The sequence below is a fragment of the Coturnix japonica genome, chromosome 2 (assembly GCF_001577835.2).
Source record: "Coturnix japonica isolate 7356 chromosome 2, Coturnix japonica 2.1, whole genome shotgun sequence".
NCBI classification, from domain to species: Eukaryota; Metazoa; Chordata; class Aves; order Galliformes; family Phasianidae; genus Coturnix; species Coturnix japonica.
Window position 1 is genome coordinate 17,137,190 of NC_029517.1, and position 22,089 is coordinate 17,159,278.

The 22,089-nt window shown below is 33.8% G+C and overlaps 1 protein-coding gene across 2 annotated transcripts in view; it reads right to left on the reverse strand.

The window, feature by feature from the left end:
- MALRD1 (MAM and LDL receptor class A domain containing 1) overlaps positions 1–22,089 on the reverse strand; it is a 204,643-nt gene that overhangs the window by 84,405 nt on the left and 98,149 nt on the right. For both annotated transcript variants that reach the window (XM_015853499.2, XM_015853500.2), the window contains exons 26-27: positions 20,693–20,938; positions 17,862–18,019 (exon numbers count right to left, since the gene is read on the reverse strand). In XM_015853499.2, coding sequence (XP_015708985.1) covers positions 17,862–18,019; positions 20,693–20,938 — 404 coding nt within the window. The remainder of the gene's footprint in view (positions 1–17,861; positions 18,020–20,692; positions 20,939–22,089) is intronic.

The window sequence follows — 22,089 nt, forward strand, 5'->3', positions numbered from 1 at the left end:
CTCACTGACGTAAAATGCACAAGCAAAATATATTTTCTCTAAAAACTTGTGCAAACTCCACTTTTTAGCAAGGTATCTCAATTGACAGCAAAAACTTAACAATATCATGTCACCACTAACACATAACAACTAGATTTTTTTTTTTCCCCTGATCTTAGTAAACCGTTTCTTTGATATTTTCCTTCCCCAAAACTCATGCTGAGACTAGTAAAACTATGTGTGAAGAGGATGTCTTGGTTTCACTCTCTGAAAGCTGTTATTAATTGCATGTCACTGCCCTCTATGGGTCGGACACAGTGTAAGGTCAAGCTGAGGTGATAAGTCACCCTTAGTGAAAGCATAACATTTACAAGAACTTTTCCATTGACTTGCAGCAGTGACTCTGTGTCTTCCACAAACCAATCATACTGAATGACAAAAAAGCTCTCAGAGAGTGGGAGAGTTATGGTCTAAGACAATCATAAACTGTTTAGATCTGTACAATTTCATGCCTTGCAATATTGGCAAATTCTTGTTCACATGCAGAAAATTTTTTACTCAGCTTCTCATAGTCTGAAAGGAACTGTTTCTTTGCATTTGCTTTACCTTTGAAATCAGAATTTTCTCTATGCTTGTCTTTGTCTGAAGAACAATCTAAGTGCTTAAAACCTCAGTTCTGAGCACTTCAAGGGGAGAAGAGTATCTTAGGCTCAATATTCTTCTGAATTCACCTGGGGATACTAAGAATGAAGGAGAGGGAAGGATTTCTTTATGTCTTAGAAATCCTTTTATTTTGTGTCTGGCTTTTACATTTTCCATATGCATCAGAGACCATAATTATTTTTAAGGCTCCATTTCTAGTGCAGTCAGAACAATATTAGAAACTGAATTGAGAGTATGCAATAGAAGCTTGTAATTCACCCTTACAAGATATTGCAGAGAAAGCTCTTATGAACACACTCTCCATCAGAGGAATACAATAATAATTCCAGCATGAATACCAAGGTTCTGCCATAGTTACTTCTTCAGTGAAATAGAAACAAAAAATAGGTTTTGATCCTGAGCTGCACCTCTCCTATTCATGTTATGAGCTAAGAGGAGTTCAAAATCCTTCCTTGTCTCATTTGCATCTGATATGTCTTTCAGCAGAGCCACAGGAAATGAATCCGAGCCTACCAAATGGATGGAGGCAATAAAAACATTTGTTAAATATTTCTGGATTCCCCAACCCAAATATACTTAAGGCCTTTTTTAGTCAGAGAGAAAATATTTTCAAATGATTCATAAAAAAAACATTAACTGTGTATTATTAATAGCACATAAATAAATTCAAGATTGATGGTATCAAAAGGCTTTTTGATATCTTTCTGCAGCACAATTTAGACCATCAAGGCTGTTTTTAAATTATTTTAAACATTTACAACAAAGCTCTTCTTTCCTATCCCTTTGAAAATAGCATCTTCCAGCCTGTTACCATACATTTTTTTTTTCTTAAACAGAACATGTGTTATAAAAAGCAATAAAACATATTAGAGAAAAAATGATACAAATTTTACAACCATTCTTCATTCATCAGCTTTTACATGCATGTTAATACCTCTAATACCTCTGTTTCACAATGGTAGTTCAGGAGAATTTATTTTCCAGACTATGTCTTGTTACTTCAGAATCCATTCTATTTTCATGATGTGCAAATAAAGTTAACTAATATGCATGCCGTTAATGCAGTTTTATTTTCTTAGTGTAATGTCATCATTAAATCATTTCAATGGCTGACCAAGCAGTTTAAAGACAGAATCCCACAATGAGATTTGCTGTTTCTCTCCTTCCTTCTTTAATTCAATAAGGAACAGAGAACTTTCCTTCACTTTTATGTTTAAATCCAAAGAGCATCAATGAGTGTGAGATATATCAAGAGGAATCACAGCTTTTCATCATTTGTTCATATTTTAAAGGGCTTTTCTATGAAGCTGTAGCTCTCTAAATCACAGAACAATTAATATATTTGCTGATTGTTTTTAGAAACATCTATCTACTTATTTAGTTTTAAAAGATATAGAGTGAGGCCTATATTGAGAAGGTTTTGAGCTTCTTTCTTGTAGATCTGGGCAGCAAATACCTTGTACATAGCCTGAAAAAAAAAAATAAAAAACAAAGCAAAACATGCTAAATTATAATAAAAGAGAATGATAGTTTCTAACTGAATCTCTTACCTTATTAAAAAAAAAAAAAAAAGTGATTGTATGTAACACCTAAAGTCATTTTCAAAGTGCTTATCATATTTTTTCATTTACTTTCTCCTAAAATTCAAAATCCTAAAAGAATAATGCTTAGATTATTTGAAAAATAAATAATAATAGTAATTACAAAAAATAGCAACAACTCTGGAGCTTTACCTATTTTTTTTTTCTCCATTAGAAGAACAAGAAATGTTTATAATTTGATTTATATATATTTCCCTGACTTGTATGATGCCTCTGAGTCACAGGAATAAGTGTTTCCTGCCTGACTCAGTGGCAGTAGAAGCCTGACAGAACTATCTAATATCTGGACTTTTCAGTGTTGGAAATAATGGACAAAGCTTGAGAATGACTCAAAAGAAAATACTATGTATTCAGAACACTCCTGCTGAGGTTGTGATCAGATGGCCTGGGGGAGCTTCCGGCTGGTTTCTTACATTATACGAAAAGCCTGAGAAGCCCAATTTGAAAAAAAAAAATCAAATAAAAAATAGTTTTGTATGGAAAACTGATCAAGATAAGAAAACAAAAAGAGATTTTCAAAAAGCTGTTGACATGAATAAAGCTGAGTGCAGAAAACAGAGCCGTACAGATGTATTTTGAATGAGCATGAGTGTCTTCTAGCACACTGTCCATCACTGTGCTGATAACAGCTCAGTACAAACAGTTCAGCGGCACTTCACAGCACCACTAGATACAATGTCACATCATCTTTATCAAACCACATTTTTGCACATGCAAAGAAAGCAAGTAAAGATCTGTATGTGTTATAAAACATGTTAAAAAAAAAAAAGGCTACATGTATATATTATATATTCTTCCTTTACCTACTGCTTTGAAAGGTCATCTCTCATTAAATAAACATGAAGAGACTTTGGTTAAGATTTCAGACAACAGAGGTAGCTCACAAAAATTTATACAAAGAATAACAACAAAAAACAGCACACCAACAGATAACAGAACTTAACCATTTAGGTTAATGCCTCAGAAATAAGAAAACTGAAATAATAAAACAGAGTAAGTTTTACTCTAGTAACTTCAATGGAGATTTATAATTCTGAAAAGAACTCACTGGGATCAAGTTTTTCTCCAGTTTTTCAGAGTTATGTTTTGACAAGAACTAGAAATACTATTTAGTATGAATCTGCATTCTGTAAAAACTGTTGAAATAGAAACATCAAACTGATCAAATAACATCTTTAAGACATCATTTGATCCAAGCAAAATTTATACTGCATTAATACATTACTATGCATGAAAAATTGGCTTCACTGTTATGGATAACTTACAAAGTCATATAATTGCATTTTCACAGTGTATTGTAGAAAGGAAGAAAACAGTAAGATGAAACACTGATATTTCAGCCTTCAAGCCTTTTATTAGGCAGTCTGCATGTATTAGTCTGTGCAGGCTTCCATAATAAGAGTTAATGACAAAGTCTATCCATCCATCCCTTTCATTTTCTCCATTGTGCAAGACATTAAGATAATTTTCACTCTCTCAAATATCTTCTCCAAAATTTTCATTTCCAAAATTAACATTATGATAATAAGTGAATATGCATTCTAATGAACAGTTTTGATAGGACTTATACCAATGATGAAATTTATTTATCTTTAATGCACCAGTTTAAGAATTCAGGAATCTCATAGTGAATTTCTTTGGAGTATCAGAAAGCATTATCTGCTCCTCCTGTTGTGAATGTTCAAACTCACAGTATTTCCAGGAAGCAAGTGGCAAGATTCTTGGTACTCAATTGCTGTACGTGCTTAGTTGAGAAAAGTGAGTTTCAAAAACGACTATGGAGAGTGACTGGCTATTCATCTGAAGATAGACATTTGTTTCAAGTAAGGAAGCCTTAAAAGGAGAAATAAGTTGCTCATTAGCAAAGATTAAGATATAGCTATAAACATCATATTTTGGAATTGTAAGGGAACGAAAGAATAATGTATTGGTTGTCTTTGAAAATTTCCATCAGTATCATATTTATAACATTTGATTCATCCTGTCACAACTATTAAATCTGTTAGATTTCATTATAGTAAACTATCATTTATAACTCACACTGTTCTGTGTTTTAGTTGTTGTTATTTGTTTGCATCTCTGTAGATGCCCCTCGTAGAGTTGTCATCAGATATACCTGTGTGCTTGAGCTGTAAAACGCATCTTCATTTTGTGTGATATCTTTATCAATTCAGATTAACAAAATAGCTCCTCCTGTCTTACCCCAGTCCTCCTTTACCTTCATGTGCAAAATCTTCTTTATTCCCTCATTTAATCTAACTTTTCTTTCTTAGGTAATTTAAAGGATATCCTTATTTTGTTGTTTGTTTTTTTTTTTTTTTCCTCAGTCTTATTCTGCAAAGACTGAGTAACAATATTCATTAAAGCCCTTTCATAAGACCATCAGCATTTTGAGCAATTTATTTTTTTTTTATCAGAAACCTTGCCACCCCTTTGTTTTAATCAAGGTTTTTTGACTTTGTTCCCATCTTAGCATTGAGGCAGCTTTGCTTCTCTGGAAATACAAAGCTTACATGAAAAACATTACAGAAACTCCAGAATTGCTTTGGACAACAGTTACAAAAAAAACTATAGTGCCAGAGTAAAGATGATAAACAAAGTGAAGGTCTCAGACCTGTACTTAAGGTGACTATCTAAAATCCAGAATCTAGACACTAAGAGACATATGAATCAAAATCATAATAAATAAATAAATAAAATCCAATGTGTGATAACCTCAAATCAAATATTTTTCCTACTAAAGAACATATGCTCAACATATTTGAAGATGCAAGTGTCAAAATCACATAACTGATCAATATTTTTTAGCAACACATCTTGAATGTGAAAGTAAGCATCTTCAAAATAGTCTCAATAACTCTCAGGAGTTGTTGTCCTTTAAGAACCATATTTTAGATTCTCTTTTTTTCTCAGAAGATAATGAATTAATATTTTCTTTTATGGTTTGAGAATGAAATAAAATTTGCTTTCCAAATACATGCCTTCAATAGCTTTGGAAGCAGTGGTGACACCCTGGGTAGGCATGCCTGTGGTGGGAGTGATGCTAAGATCTGACTGGAAGTGGAGCACCTCTGTACAGCCAACCACAAGCCTCAAGCTTCTGCTTATTTGCAGTGAGCAGGCAGAAGCTTTGCTAGTCGGACTGATTTTTTTCCTCCCAGTCTTCAATGGTGAGTGCTGAAAGAGCCTAGGACTAGGCAGCTTTTATAATAACTTTACAATTACTCCTGTAGAAATGATTTTATTATATTTTAAGGGTAAGAGCTTAAAGCAATAGATCCCAAAAGTTTAGATACATACTGGAACAAAAATTCCTGTTAAAACAAGAAAATCTGTGTCAACTGTGGTTTTGTAAGAAGCATACAACACAGTAAGTGTATAAAACATTTCTCCTGTAACAGGGATTTCAATTTGACGTCTCAAGAGCTATTCTTAAGCCCTAAATTCCTCTATCCTGTCTAATATTAATTACTATTCTGACAGCCTTCAGGAGTGGGTTTCCTGACTGTCATCACACTCTGTAGGGACTGCAGTGTAAAAATTAAGTAAGTTGACTGTTGACCTTCACAAGTTCATAACCTCCAGATAACCTAAAACTATTCACTTAAGTACATTCTAATGCCATGACAGGAAGGATTGTTCTGTTGTCAGTGTTGCACTGTTTCCAGTCCTTCTAGGTAGAAATCACTGAGTTGTTCAGTACAAAACTCCACTTCACTTTTCAGAATGTGAAGATTTAATTATGAAGAGCTTCAGTACTATCATTACAGTTGGCTTCGCAGATGGAAGTCTCAATGCAAAGCCAATTCAGCCAAACACCAAAGCTTCCAGAGACTTAATGTCTTTTGATCAATATTTGAATTTAGCAATTCACTTCAAATACAATATTGTTTCTGCATAAAAAGAGAAAGAGAAAGAGAAAGAGAAAGAGAAAGGAAAAGGAAAAGGAAAAGGAAAAGGAAAAGGAAAGCGAAAAGGAAAAGGAAAAGGAAAGGAAAAAGGAAAGGAAAAGGAAAAGGAAAAGAAAAGAAAGGAAAAGGAAAAGGAAAAGAAAAGAAAAGAAAAGAAAAAGAAAAGAGAAAAAGAAGAAAGAAAACAAAAAAAAAAAAAAAAAAAAAAAAAAAAAAAAAAACACAAAAAAAAAAAAAAAAAAAAAAAAAAAAAAAAAAAAAAAAAAAAAAAAAAAAAAAAAAAAAAAAAACAAAAAAAAAAAAAAAAAAAAAAAAAAAAAAAAACAACAAAAAAAAAAAATTAAGAAAAAAGAAAAAAACAAAAAATCAAACAAAGAAATAAGAGAAAAAGAGAATTGGAAAACAAAAACACAAAGAACAAAACAAAAGCTAAAAAAAATAAATATAAATCACGAAGACTAAAACAGAAAAAGTACAAAAATATGCCACAAAAACCCGAAAACAAAAAAAAAAAAAAGGGAAAGGAAAAAAGAACAGGAAAAGAACAAATAATAAGAAAAAAAAAAAAAAAAAAGGGGAAAAGGAAAAAGGAAAAGGTGAAAAGGAAAAGAAGAAGAAAAAGAAAAAGAAAAAAAGAAAAAAGAAAAAAAAGGAAAGAAAGAAAAAGAAAAAGGAAAAAAAGAAAAAAAAAAGAAAGAAAAAAAGAAAAAGAAAACAAGAAAAAGAAAGAAAAAGAAAAAAAAAGCGAACAAAGAAAAAGGAAAAGGAAAAGGAAAAGGAAAAGGAAAAGGAAAAGGAAAAGGAAAAGGAAAAGGAAAAGGAAAAGGAAAAGGAAAAGGAAAAGGAAAAAAGAAAAAGAAAAAGAAAAAGAAAAAGAAAAAGAAAAAGAAAAAGGAAAAGAAAAAGAAAAAGAAAAAGAAAAAATCTTTACAGGAATTCTGCTGAGAATAATATTATAGATTTGGGGAAAAAATATCCACAACAACAAAAAAATTAAGCTTCTTTTTTTTGGGGGTGGAGGAGGGGAAAATAATTAAAAAAGAATACTTAGGGGCAATAAAACAAAAGCATAAGATGAGAGAAAATAATTCTTAAGACCAGCAATGGTCTTCTGAATTTCTGTACAATTACATAAAAACATTAAAAGATTTTACTAAATATTTCTTGTCATTTACTCAAAGGGGCAAGATTTCAGGACAAACATTGACATGAAATATTCCCTACTAATCATCAACAAGTATCATAGTGTACTTTTTCTGAAACATGAGAATGATTACTGCCAGTCAGATGTCACCCCCTCTTTGATGGAGTGGGATGTTCACTGGCATATAACTGTACATTTTTCTTCATGACATTTACAGAATGTTCTTGTTCCTATTAGAATGTTCTTTTCCACTTGATTGTAGCTTTGGGGCTTGTAGAAATACAGAATAGATCTACTAGGATATTTGATGACTGGACAGGCTCAGGAGAATCAAAACAGAAAGAGTGAGAAAAATAGCAAGCTCTTTATATAGAAAAGGCTAGACTAAAAATCTGTAAATTGCACTGAACTGATCCTGAGCAGAGGGACATCTTAAAGAGGAATGCTAAAATCTTATCTCTGAAATATCTCATGGATAATTATTTCTTAAAAATACCAAGGAATCAGAGATTTGATTTAAAATTTTAATTTGCAGCCATGAAAATTATTCTCTACAAATTGAAGTCTCTCATAACTGACATTTGCTATTATATTGAAGCACTTCTGCATGATTCCATTTCTTTCCCAACTTCTCTCCCCAGTGACAGACACCTTATATGTTTGAGAACATAAAAAGTTGTTATACATATGATGTGAGGAACGTTTAGGATAAAAGTTCACAAGATTCCTGAATGTTTACATTTTCAGTATAATTTTTAAGTATCTAAAATATTTACTGATATATCCAAAATTCATATATTTAACCAATAACATTCCTGAATGTAGCCAGTAATGCTTACTGAAAATTATATCTTACTGCCTAGTAAGATAAAAAATATACAGTTAGCTATCTAGAGGAAGCTATATGGAAAGCCATAGATACTTTTCACTAGACTTCCTGCAGATGCTTACTTTGGAATAAGAGAAAACATATGAAAGACTCCCTTGGACAAAGTAAAATTCTGACAGCAGAGAGGGGCTACAGCAACAATTACAGTTGCTGCATGGTATGCATTTCTGACTTTTAGCACAGGAATGCATCATCAGGTCTTAATCCATTTCTTACAAAATTTGTCTACTTGGTGAATAAAGCACCGAAATCTCTTAGATTCCTTTCCTGTTGCAACATAGCAATAACTGGTTTCATTACACAGAGACCATAGTTCTGAAAAGAAGTGTCAGCCAGTATCAAGTGTATGAAAAAGAATTTCTAATACCTTTCAGCCTGACAAAAACAAACAAACAAAAAAACCCATAAAACTAAGAAGTAACAGGAAATTCAGAGGCATTTTTTCCTTCCTTAGGATCAAAAAATGTAGAGATCCTCCCCCAAATGTTTTGGCCTTCAACGAAAAAAACAAATGAACCATACTGAGTTCCCTCAGATTTTTCTTTCTTCCCATGTAACTGTTCCATAATTCATTTCTGTTTTACAGGTTCAGCGGCTGTGATAACCCTCATTTCCCATTTCCAGTTTTTCAGTCTTTGTCTAGATGTTGCAGACAAAAAAGAAGCTCTGTATGCATTTTCTAAGCACATTTGTTCCCTTCAGCAAATACACATAGAACTAATTATCAGAAGATTATTAAACTCCTTGTGAAAACTAGAGAAACACTGCAACATAAAAACATAGAAATCAAAGGGAAAATATAACCAACAAGGGACCAAATAACTGAAACTGTGATACCTCCAGCGGATTTCTGGAAGAACACACCTTTCACATACCTCCTACAACAGAAATTCTGCCTGATCATATATCTATGGGAAGTGTTATATGAAAAGTAAGTGATTAAGAACTTTCTGTGTCAGTGGGATACTGGATGAATCATCAGATTGGCACATTTAGAAAAGGTAAAGGTGGTTTTGTCTCACCAAATGGCCTGCGTATTTTTTTCCTTATATGACCACATCTTCTCTGAATATCATCTGTAAGGCCATTCAGGTTCATTAGCTACACACAGTAAATTTTTCCTTTTCAGGATGATGATACTGACTCTGAATGTCACTTCATGAAAGCTGACCTCTCTTGGAATGGTCTGAATGCATCAGTATTGGCAAGAGATGTCAAATCCTACACAAACTTAATTTCTCTGTGCAACAAATCTTGGTACAACTCAGAAGAAGACAGCAATTTGCACATAGATTAACTTCAAGATGTACTGACTTAAACACACAGCACTACTGACAAGGGGAAAGTCAAAGGTGAAAAAAAGAATAAAAAACTACTAAAAAATGTGCATTTTGTGAGTCAGGAGAGAATTTTTATTAGCTATTAATTCCTTACTATAACTCATATAATCATAAAGCAGTAAAGCAGCTAGGCTGAGAAAAAAGAAAAAAGAAAAAAAAAAAGCAGAATTGTCATTCTTTTAGTAACACTTGAAGTACGTATCTGGTGTATAGTGTTAAGAAGATGGAAATCCACCTTACTCATTTTGTGACTGCTAACAAACTTTTTGATAACGTATTCCCTCTGAACTCCTATGGAACACAATTATAAACTGAATCACGCTGTCAGACTTCTTAGAGTAACGTAGTGCACAGCAGAATACTTCAAATCTAACGAGTATTTCCATGTCATAAATAGCAAGAAACGTCTTCTGTTCGTTGATCAATGAAATGAAGTAGATGATTCATGTAACAAAATTTAAATACCACCTCTTCTGGTTCACATCAAAAACTCTTCAAAGAATTTTATCTCTCTTATAGATCAAACCTCATTAAGTTAGAAAACAGTAAGGGACTGGTTCTGTTAGTTAGTGGAAGGCAGGAGTGAGCATTTGAGGTGAAATCCACATAAGAATCTTTTTAATTCATGATTTTAGTAGTATTACAGTATAACCTCTCATTACTTTAATTACCTCATTGGCTTAAACAGAAAATCACATTACTATGGTTTCTTCTGTTAAAAAGCATTTGGTCTTAAGAGTTATACTAAAACTATATGAGCTCCTCAGTTTTATAGTTTGGCACATATAGCCTGGTAATACATACAGCAAAAAGGTACAAAAGAGTGAGGCAAGGAGGGAAGCAGTGAGGGCAGCTGGACCACCTGAGGTGTGTGGCTGAACTACAGGAAGAACTTGAATCTGAAAAGCTAGATAAGAAATCTGACTTTTCAGAGAGGTTGCAACATGGAGCGATGATTATGCTCACCAGTTTACATTCATCTTTTTAACACTGTATTTCTGCATCTCTCAACAGTTTCAGATAGACAGTATCATCTTGGATATTAAGCTGTTGATGTGGGAAGAAGAAAGTCAGCATCTTTTAATGTGGTACTGATAAGCAGATCATAATAATTTACAGCAGGCTTTTACGTTCTGATACATCAAAATTTGTCTGATGTCATTAAAGCTATGAATACAAATCCTATACAAATTAGTTTAAAGCATTTTGCCATATCTTGCCTTTTGTCCATTCATGCCATTGCACAGTTGCAACTGAGCTTAGAATGTGATCTATTCACTCCTTTCACAACAAATTTAAGATCCTCATTTAGGAACTATCTTCTTATCACATAGGCTGTTTACAACTCCTGTCATTTTCATCATCATTTATTTTCCTGTTCACATGTCATCAGAATTCATGCCTCAAGAAAAACCAAACTGGGACAGCTAACAACAATATAGGGTGGGACAACCAATCTTTAAAGTCATAAGAAATAATAACACAAAAAACATGCATTGTTGCATGATCTTTAAACAAATGATAGAAATAGAGTAATAAATTTGAATATCCCCAATTTCCATTATCACAATTGTATTCTTTACACAGCAAAGTAAAAATAATTGTATTTTTTTTTAACTTTTCTGCTCATTTTTCTGTATTGCCCCCATAAGTTTAAAATATTGCTAAAAGACTGATTTACTCTAAAGACTACATATTTCTCAGAGTGGGTCATTCTACAAATCATCAGATGCACCTTGTACAGACACTGTTCCTAACAGTTTTTTCTTAATTGGATTTGATCTCTATCAGATTTAGACTTTCTCCAATATTAAATCCTATAATGTTACCAAGCATGGATGAATTTAGCTACAACACAGTTTGACTGTATAAACTACTGAGTAAAGTAAAAGATCTTATCACTAGATACATCAGACAAGCTGAAATATAGGCATTGCTACCTACTCTTTCTGAAATAATTTAAGAGAAATTTATGAGAAACAGATTGTTGTAGATTACAGACTGCCATAACTACAGTTAATATCCAGTGTGAATATAAATCTTGAGCCATGGATAGAAAATATTCATAATATATTATAACTGCTTTTTTTTTTTTTTTTTTTTTTTTTTGTATCAGATTATTTCAGAAACTCGAATTTAATTAACTGGTTAAAGCTTACAAGCCTTAAATTCTAAATCAGCATATAGCTTCTATTAAATGAGAAGTGCCATGCTTATACGTATTGAGATATGAAAATTACACCCATACTAATTAACAAGAAATTGCTGTTTGCAGAAGATATCTTAACAAAGAGTTATGTCTGCATTTCACAGCTGGTAAACAAAACCTTAGTCCAGATACTTAGTTCTTCTAGTGTATATGGCATCACAAGATGATCCTTAAGCTCTACCTGGAAGGTTACTTTCTCTTTTAAAAGTGAGATTTTGTACCTTTCTTATGTCTTCACTTTTGTGGACAACTCAAATCTAAATTTGCTTTATCAATACTTTGTCTGCTAAGGAGTTTATAAAAGGTTCTATTGAAAGCTGTGCAAAGGGTTCATAGGCTGAGTCCAAATTTAGGTGCAGGAATACTCAATGGTATCTTTGGCACTTCTGTTACAGTGATGCATGTCCTGTGGCTTCATCCTCTGAGAAAGGTGCATTGGTCCTGTCATATTCCTAACCTTTCAGTCTACCCCACTGTATTTGTTATGGTTTGGCCTGGTTTTCATGGCACCAAAGTCCACTTCATCACTCAAGGGAGACTCAGATACATAAAAAAATGAAGCATACCTTTACAGGGAGTCAGGACATTGGGGCACTCAGAAATTGCTCTAGAGGCACAGCATGAGCAATTCCCACATTATAATACAGACTAATGGGCCAAATCTGATAAACTTGGCAGGGAACACGTGCACATTTAGTAGTAGTTTTGCAGCTTCATTGTTAAATTCTTTCTTACATTTATTTTTCTTACATAATATAATATATATACATATAATTATTTTTATATACACACATATTATAAAGATATATATATATATTTAATGCCTTACCAACAAGTTTATACAATTAACAGAATGCCATATGTTTTGTCAAGTTCTGTTCCTGACTCAAGAAAAGAAAACAGATCAAATTTTGGAGCTGCTACTGCAATGGAATTAAAAAAATAAAACAGAAATGTTAGTTGAGAAAACAGGATAAGAAAGAAAATACAGTTGGCTTGGATAGCATTCTGAATTTCACAGGCTAAAACAGAGAAATAAAGCAAACAGTAAGTATTTATACTTCAACTGAGAAGTCATGCAAAACATTTGATACTTCCTCAGTTTGATTGTTTCTATTAAGAGAATAGGAAAAGGACAGTATGTTCGATTTGGCTGTAGAGAATAATTTTACTAGCCAAAGAATTAGTGTGTAAGAAGGATTCTCAATAAACAATGAAATTTTAATGATATATCCTATTGTTTTCTGTTTTGTGTATTCTGTTTTAAATTTATTCTTTTATTCTTAAATTTTATCTCTCAACCACAACATCTTATCCTCTGACTAGTGTGAATCTACCATTATGAGATGGCCTAAGCAAGTCCTATGAATAGACTACGGAGTTTCCATGAGACTGCAAATAATTAGTCTCTGAGCTGCAATGACTCGCTCATAGGCAGGCAATGTAAATTTATTAAGTCATGGAACAGTATGTCTACATAGATTTCAAGATGGTTGGAAGAAAACGGGACAACAGTGGGCACTCAAAGCTCCCATTACACTGATTGCTGTGAATGATTACTGATCCCTATCATTATCGTAAAATGTCAGTACAACCTATAAACAAATAACTGTATATGTTATTAACAGCATAACAGGGGCTAAAAACTGTTTACTCTGACCCTTGCATGAAAGAAACTGGAATCAGATTACCTCTATGTTTGTGAAATATATTATAGTAAAAACAGAAACTCAATTGCTTTTTCTCCTCTACTCTCCCCATTTCCTTGAAAATATTGTGAATCTTAAGCTGAAGGCCGGGAACTGAAAATATTTCTGTAGGCATATAATTTCCACTTTTCATGCTAAAACTCTTCCTTTATTGATTCATCAAAGTAATTTTAAGCACAGTGTAGCTTGATACTGCAAGCCTGGGAAAGATCAAAGAGTACCAGAAACTAGAACAACTCCAAGACACTAACAACAAACTTTGAATTAAAAATAAAAGATGTACTAAGGGAGGATAAAAAAGCAAACAAATTAAAGCTCAACAATGAGCTCCAATGCTGCTTCACTACTTGCTGAAGCTTTGCTAACATAACAACTGTTAACAGTCTGTGTTTGACAGCAGGAACACTTTCATTGCTGGAAGACCAAAATAACTTGTGGCATGAATAAAAATGAGAAAGAAAAATGGAATAAAAATTCTTACACCTTTTCTGATGTTTAGTGGAGCTCATGGAAATGCTCACTCTTTTGTTTTGATTTCCATGTAGAAACTGGTCATCAGGCAAGTCAGATACTGTCTTGGGATTTCAGGTCTGATCAACACTAAGCACTTTCTAAAAGGTATCAGCAGTCATCATGTTTAAAGACAATACCTGCTAATTCTATCTGTAAATTTACCTATTCAGAAGAAGAGACGTGAAAACAAAATAAAACAAAACAAAACACAAATCCCAGGGCTCAAAGATGCACCTCAGTCATTTAGAAAAAGTCCCTTTATCTTCATAAAAATGAGCTTGTTTCACAGATGCTGTATATTAAAAAGTTAATTTTGCTATCTGTTTCTTCAGTAAGACTCATTTAACAGCAGATTTATGATCCTTAAAAGACCCTATCTGAGATATACTTAAATCATAACTATCACAGGTGAAATAGTTAGAAAAAGAAAAAAAAAAAAATCTGATTTGCAAAGGTCCGCAATATGCTTCAAAGCCTTATATGTTAATAAAGCAGCACCACTCTGTGAGATTACAAGTCCACAAATCAATAAAGTAAATCACTGGCAGAGATCTCCAATTTGGAGAATTAGTTCAGTGAAACAATGCTGGAGGACTGTGGAGTGTGGAAGAAACTGAAAGTGTATTTTTTATCACTGTCATATTGTGCCAAGCTGGAATAGAAAGCTGCATAGTGATTTTTATCCCTGAGAGGCAGGGCTTATTATTCCAAGTTACAGTGAATTGAGAATTTCATTGAAATTTGACTTATTTCCATTTTAATCTTCGTTTGAATCTGTGTTTCCTTGGATATATGCTTATGTCATGTGTTCAATCCAGCAGTAACTATTTAAAACAAAGCCTAAACAAGTGGAAGGAGCCCATAGATTCTATAATGTAAAGTTATTTTGCAGTTGGAAGTGAATCTGTCATAAAAATTAATCTAATCTTCGTTTCTTGACAAGTAATGCTGTGCTTCATAGTAGCCCTACTGATTTCCTTTGAAGTTCCATGAACTAATTTAGTACTCCTATATTACCACTTATTAGGGCTTCATCAGAGTACAGATTTCATCAACTCATAAAACTTTTAATAACAGTTCAAAGGCCAAGAATGGGAGTAAGGAATGTAAACTTTTCCACCTCTGGGGAGCTGTATAAATACTCATTAAATAATGGTTAGTACTCCATTTGACAAGCCAAATTCTTCCAAATATCTTTTTTTTCCCTGGGTTCAATAAAGGAAAACAATTTGAAAAACAAAATACTAGAAACACAAAGATACAGATAGGCAACAACAACAACAAAAAAAAAAAAGTAGTAAAAAACTTCAGATTTTTCGATAAGTCTAAAGGAATTTCTCTATAAAGTCTATTAAGTCTAGAGAGAGAAGTGAAAAGTCTGTACAGTTTCTACATTGTCTGGAAAACGCTTTGGATTTTAGCAGTCCTTTCAGTAAAACCTTCAAGAAAATCTTTGACGATGGGAAGTTTCTTCCCCTAACTACATGGAAGTCAGATAATCTGCTTTGAAGGCTACACTAACACAATGAAATCTATAACTGCTACATTAATTCGAGGAGTTGATTGTTTTTCATGCAGCCAGTGAGAAGAATCAATGTGAAAACAGTCTATTTTGAGCTGTGAGGCAGAGTAAGTTGTTTCTTTGGACTTTATTCTTGAGAGACTTCTGAAAGAAGTAAGTAAGTTCAATGATATTGATTTGTGAAAAATTCATTTTAAACTGCTTTATCCTAGAAATACAAACGTACAGAAGAAATCAGTGGGCAACATCCACATTTCTACTTCAGGTTCTCCTGTTAACCACACAGGAAAGTAGGTTGCTTCATTAAAAATAACACGAATTGCAAAAACCACCACAATTCACCTGCACCTGAGCCTCTAGCTACATATTTCTACATTTCTCTGTCTCTCTTATCCTCCTTAGGCAAACTGAATATAATTATAATACTAAGGGAACAGTTGTGGCAGCTTCCAGTTTTGTCTGAGAAGCTGCAGCAGCCAGGTGATGGGGTCTGTGTTCTATCAGCATGAAAGCAGCTGGAGGGCACGGTCTGCTTGCTGGCTCCAGCTGACAGGTGCAGAAGCCAGGTTGGGCTGTTGCTTCAGAAGTGCTGGTGCAGCCCTGCTTCACTTGCTATGAGCTGGCCAAGGCTTCATGCCCTGAATACCATTATGTCTTTGCACATTTGTAACAGGATGAAATTAATTCACTATGACAAATACCTCAGAGAGGTCAGCTGGTGTTTCCTAAAGAGGTCCTGTATACATTGGCATCATCACATTCAGTGAAGGTAGTTGCTAATAGCTAGTTTAATCTTCTTTAGACATCTGCATTTATTTTTTTTTTCAGAGGCTTCTATAAAGTATTTGAAGCCTCTCTAACTGTATTAAACCCTAAGTTGCATTGTTGTTGGTTTTATTTAATAACAATGTCTATACAGAGGATGAATTATCATCTTTATTTTTCTTTTCCTAGCAAAAACAACCTAATCAGCACTAGAAAACTTATCTTCAAATCAGCAGAGCAATAAAATGTGTGGTCTTTCCTTAGACCTAATAATTTCTGCTCAACTCTTTAGAAATGCATTTCAAAATAAGAGTTTCCTCTGTCTGTGTGACCCGGTAAAAGATTGGAAACCTCACTATTACCACTAAAACAGACATAATTAATATGAACATTTTCCTACACTACTTTAGCTTAAAAATATCTCATAGAATGCCCTTAAATTCTCTTGTAACTGTCACAGAGAAATAATTCAGAATCTTAATTTCAGTAGAAAAGTTTTGACTAGCAATATACAGACCTGTACTGGTAATATTTTGATTGGCTAATGATCTTTTCCACAGCTGTAAAACATTCTATAACTGCAATTTAGATCAATGGTAAGGCGGATATTGCAGTCTCTGGATTTCGCTATCTCCACAGATAGCTATAATGTCAACATATTTCATTTGTGTAAATGGTGAGGGTTTTGATTTGAAGTATACTGTATTTTTTACAACCAGTTCAGAGACAATCATTTTAATTGGATTACTATTCCATGTACAGAGATATATACAGTATAATATGAATGGAAAAGTATATTAATGGCAGAGAAACTCGCTTAGAAATTGACTTTTTCTCTCATTACATGCCTCAATGGGAAAGTTCATGTCCACATGATCCTCTTTATGATCCTACAGTTTCATTGTTTATATCACAATCTGAGACACTACTTTAGTATGAAAGCTTCTTGAAAGTGGACTCAAGCTTCTTGAAAGTGGACAAGCAATGTTAATACTAAGAGAAGTTGTCAAATGACAGAGAGAGAATGTCAAATGATAGTTTGAACCACCAGGTAAACTTTTAATATTAATTCTCAGGGCTACAAAGTGTTTAATTAGACTTTATTCCTAAAGGTACTGTTAAATAGAAACTCTGATTAGATTTTTGATGTGCAAATGTTTATAAACAACATAGTCGGTAAACTAGGCTGATCTGTGAAACTGTTTATGATGCACTACTAATGAGAAGAATGTCTTCTATCTACCTCTAAGATTCTTGCCTGCGTTAGAGTTGAATAATAAGCCCTTTTTCAGATGCCATCCACTTACATTGCCATTAAATTTTCTTTAAGCTCACTGGAGGCAGTGATAATTTTAAATAAAATAAAATAATCTCTGAAATGTTTATTAAGACAATAATACTATGGGAAAATAAGAGTGGGAGAAGTATCTCATTGTAACAAGGACATTTTTAAGAGACTAGAATAACAAAAAAGAAAAACCAAGAGAAGCCTTGGAGACAAAAGCAGTGGGACTCTTGCAGACTACCTGCTGCTCTAACAGACCCAAACCAGTCTACCAAAGCATTTACACTTGAACAGGCATCAGGTACTGAAAAGAAAATATTTTTTTAATTACCTTAATGAGAACCTGAATACATCCTGTGGCTTTTGATGACTTGAAGTACCAAAAGCTCAACACACAACTCCTGCTTGACTCCTTCCATCTGGAACTCCTCACATGGGCTTTTTGATTTTTCAGCCCTATCGCAGTGGCCTCAAGATATAGGAATTGTCCTGAAATGAAATTATGTATTCCTGAAAAATTGTTCTTTGCTTTCAGATTAGATTCCATGACTGAAACTTAGTAATACTCAGAGAAGTATAAAGTATGCTTCCTAAATATGTCCTGCACTTGCAAACACTTGCTACCAGATAACTTTCCATAAATACTTATTCCGATAAGGATAAGCTGGTAACAGCTTGATGTTTTGACAGACCTGTGCAGAATACAGAGAATATTCCAATTTTCCCAGCTACCCTGATCACTTCTCCTTGTCTAACTGCATTACTTACTGTTTTTACAGTACATCAATGACCATATGGTGATAAATTTCAAGATGAAGTTTTCTGAAAGATAACCTTCACAATAACAAACAATATAAAAACTTGTGATGTAGGGAAAAAAAACAAAGAACAAAATTCAATATTCACATATTCATAAACAATGAGATATTTTGGACATCTGTACTCATTATTGTATGACTGTTTTCTCACATTTAAATTATTTAGTCAGAGGAATTTGCAAAAACAGATGCTTACACTTAATATATTCTGAAACTGATATGCTTCTTTAGTTTTCCATTTCTATTTTAATCAAAAGTTTAATAAATTTTCACAGAATCACAGAATGACCCAGGTTGGAAGGGACATCAAGGATCATGCAGTTGCAACCCCCTGCCTAGCAGGGCCACCAAACATACACATTTGCTAGATCAGGTTGCCCAGGGCCCCGTCCAACCTGGCCTTGAACACCTCCAAGGACAGGGCATCCACAGCCTCCCTTGGCAGCCTGTTCCAGGGCCTAACCACTCTCCTAGTAAAGAACTTCCCCCTAACATCCAACCTAAATCTTCCCTCCTTCAACTTGGATCCATTTCCCCTAGTCCTGCTAAATTTTGCTTGCTTTCAAATTATTTTTTTCCTTTGTACAAACAAATCTATAGTGCATATAAACATAATCATTGCATAAGTAGCACACTATCAAATTATAACTTCACATTGACTAAATGTTTATATGAATTAGAGATAAAAGCCCTCTGGACTAAAATGTGTTCATTCTAGCCTCTCTGGCTCATTTCCAGCTATAAATATTTGACATAATATGAGAATGAGAAAATTACTTCCTCCCTGAGGCCAATCACACACATACTAAGTGGTGACATCTTTGTGATAAGTGTTTTATTATTAAATAAGCTTAGAAAATACAAATGAAAGCTTACTTTTTCCACACCTGTCATTACCTGTGCTAAAGACAACCACAGATGCAAACACTGTGGGAGATTGTAAACATGCCTTATTACGGCATAGGTGTTTGCTAGGAGGATGTGGCTATTTTGAGAGCTTGGCACATTCATGTTTATGTTAACACTTGTTTGAAGGGTGAAATGAAACAAAAAACTTCCACAGTCTTCTTTGAAAAGAAACTTGTCTGACTGAGGGACGGACTTGAGTTGCAGAAGTAAAGGCTAAATTTCCTTTTGCTTTGAACATGGACCAGAAGGATAAATATAGACTGAAGTTTCTATCTCGTGAGAATATTTAAACAACTCAGCTGAATTATGTGTTAGTTCTGTCATGGCAAACACCACAGAGGTGTAGAAATCTGTGTTGTAACACACTTGGATATTTAAAAGGCAAACAACAGTGTCCCTCCCTATTTCTGGTTCTATTTTAATTTTATTAATATTAATATTAATTTAATTTTATTAAATACTTTATTATTATTATTACTATTATTTTATCCTACAGCAGTTCATGTAAATACTCATTATCTTCTAAATACATTTCCAAACATTTCTTCAACTTTGCTGTGGCCTATTTCAATTTAAGATCCAGCCTGAGCTCAGCTTTGGTAACACATTTGCCTGGACTATGGGAACTTCAGAGGGAGAGGATGAAGGCATGGAGCCTAGAACAAGGACAAGAGGAATTAATTTGGTAGTTTTCCAGAAGAAACCATGCAGCTACTCTGTCACTTACAAGGGAAGTCTATTTATACATATTTATTTACTAAAAATTACTCAAAATAGAACTTTAAACAGTTGCTATTGGTAGCTTTGTTATTCTGGGTGAGTTTATAAACTCTTCAACAGTCATTTTCCATCTCTCATTACAACCTATTTTCAATATGATTAAGTAGTATAAAGAAGGTAAAAAGCATTTATCCTATTCCACCAGTTATGAGCAAGAAATTAAATCCTTTAGAAAAAAACTATTATTTTATAATTATTGACACCCAGAATTATTAATGATTAGCATGCAATATACTTTAGGCCACTGTAAATATTTGTTTGTTTGTCCCTTACATTCAGAACACTGTGACTTGTGCTAACACAAACTGAGGCTTCCAGAAAATATATTCAGACTGGAGGAAAGAACTCAGTAGATTTCAGTGCTGAGATGCCTCACCCTTGCTGGCCACAGCCAGAATTATATGTCTCTCTTTGTCAAGCAACAAATTAACTTGCTTTACTGGTAGAACAGTACTTAAAGGAGAAACAACTGAGAATAGACTTTCCCTAACGTAAAGTCATTTTACAGCAACAATTAATATTTGTATACTACAGTTATGCATTCAACTTATCTTAAATGACACCCTAATTAGATATGTAGAATCCCCCCACTACCTCCTAATGGAGGTATGAGAAGCTCCATAAAGACAATTATATTGCATTTGTGACAACATACCAGTTCTGTTTCCAAGCGTGTGGTCCCTGGGAGGTCTCAGACTTTGAGGAGAGCCAGCCCCCAGCACCCAGTCAAAACTGTCTGCCAAGGAATTTTGCCAGCCACATCTGCCATTCTCAAAGGTGCAGGAAGTGCCACATTCACTCTCATCTGTATTATCCCCACAGTTGTCTTCAAAATCACAGCTTTGTTCTGGTCTGTAACACTTGCCGTTCTGACATTGCCAATAGCCATGTGAGCAGGAGCCTGAAAAGAGAAGAATAGGGGTATCCTAGGGAATCACACTGCCTTGCATCCTCCTATGGTTTCTGGAAGGTTAAATTGCAGAGAGTTTGGTATTTAGGAGGACGATGGTGGTCCAGAGAAATTTTATTAAAATCCTTTCGTTCCCCAGAAGTGCCAATTCATTATCAGTTTATTTCTTTTGTATTTTGTCAAGAGATTGCCTAAATAAATGACTGTTTTCCTTGTAAAGCCTTTGAGGGCAAGTTCCAGCCAGGCATTCTTTCACTAACAAAGCTTTCTAGTCTCACTTAATTGGTGACATTCTCCTTTCATGTGGTGTAGGATTAAACCATTCCATTTTAGCTGCACAGATCAGCTTAATTCATCCACCCCAATTTGGAAGAAAAAGCTTTTATGTTTTAACTACAGAGGTTTGCCTTTTAATGGATTTTTCTTTCGTAAAAGAGTTCAGTGGGTGATGTTGTCGTTTTTGTGCAGTAGTCCCAGCGTTATTGAAGGATAATTCTGCTATTGTACAGTCTAAACATTGGAGGACTCATTTCACAGGATCCATTTCCAAGCTTCATGTTTTCATTTCAGATCAGTTTCTGCAGGGCTATATATGAAAAGCAGTCCCTACAGTATGCTATCTAATCATGAAAGAAGGCAAATGTAAAATTCCGAAAAGGAATCCCCATTCCCAGTCCCCATTCTACTCAGTCAGAAATAAATGCATGAGCAGAGTTTTAATTATGAGTAGGGCTGTAACTACATAGCCACATATACGTAATATGCGCATGTATGAAAGTTTTGTAGGTATAGGAAGGATTAGTTACTTGATAATAAAAATCAAATGGAACTGAAAATGTATTTCCACTGCTACTGACTTAACTTAAAGAAGGACCTGATGTTGATAAATTCATCCAAAGCTGACTTTTATCTTGGGGACAAAACAACAGATATATTGCAAAAAGGAAACAAAATATTCAGTTGGAGTATTAGCAGCAGCTCTCAAACACTGTTTGAATCAGAGTGTACATTGCAAATGCCTCAAACAAAGTAGAAGAGCATTATACCTCTTTCCTGTAGGCGCTGGATAAAGCAAAAATAAACTTTTTTTTTGAAAGGTGAAAGTATGGACCATGTTTGATCTAGAAGACTATAAATGACAT